The 565-nt window shown below is 35.6% G+C and overlaps 1 protein-coding gene across 1 annotated transcript in view; it reads left to right on the top strand.

Moving 5' to 3' along the window:
* Positions 1-565, top strand: part of LOC106476121 (phosphatidylinositol 3,4,5-trisphosphate 3-phosphatase TPTE2-like) — a 16745-nt gene that overhangs the window by 15220 nt on the left and 960 nt on the right. Inside the window, exon 10 of the mRNA XM_013936791.2 lies at positions 300-562. Coding sequence (XP_013792245.2) covers positions 300-429 — 130 coding nt within the window. The 3' untranslated portion in view covers positions 430-562. The remainder of the gene's footprint in view (positions 1-299; positions 563-565) is intronic.

Genomic DNA, 565 nt, shown 5'->3' with positions numbered 1-565 from the left:
CATTATAATGCCCCCACAGCTGAAAGGGCAAGCATGTTTGGTGGGATGAGGATTCGAACCCATGACCCACAGATTGTGAGTCGAGCTCCCTAACCACCTGGCCATGCTGGGCATTACTGTTAGTTTAGAATAGTCCTGTGATTTTAGTTCTGACCAGTGTGAATATTACTATTAGCGTAGAATAGTCCCATGCCTTCTGTTACGAGCAGTACATATATTATGACTTTAGCTCTGTTTTTTGATGAAGAAACAGCTAATGTTTTATCTAATAGTGTTGATTTTCTTTGTCCCTTGTTCAGATTATACTTAAAACGTGACTGCTTGGACAATCCTCACAAACCTAAAACTTGGCGAACATTCCGAGAGAAATTTGCTGTAGAATTGCTATTTTCCACACCAGGAGAAGAAGAAGAAATTCCTCTAAATTAATTAATAGCATCATATATATGATGTTATTTTGTGACAATAATTAAAACTAGGCTTAATAGAATATTTCTTGTAATTTTTAAACATAGAAAAAAACTGTTAGTGGGTTCTGAAAGAAGGAAAAATATTTTATTAGGTG

This window comes from Limulus polyphemus, unplaced genomic scaffold (genome assembly GCF_000517525.1).
Source record: "Limulus polyphemus unplaced genomic scaffold, Limulus_polyphemus-2.1.2 Scaffold9854, whole genome shotgun sequence".
Lineage (NCBI taxonomy): Eukaryota > Metazoa > Arthropoda > Merostomata > Xiphosura > Limulidae > Limulus > Limulus polyphemus.
The sequence above is the reverse complement of the archived record's forward strand: the minus strand, read 5'-3'. Positions and strand labels throughout refer to the sequence as shown.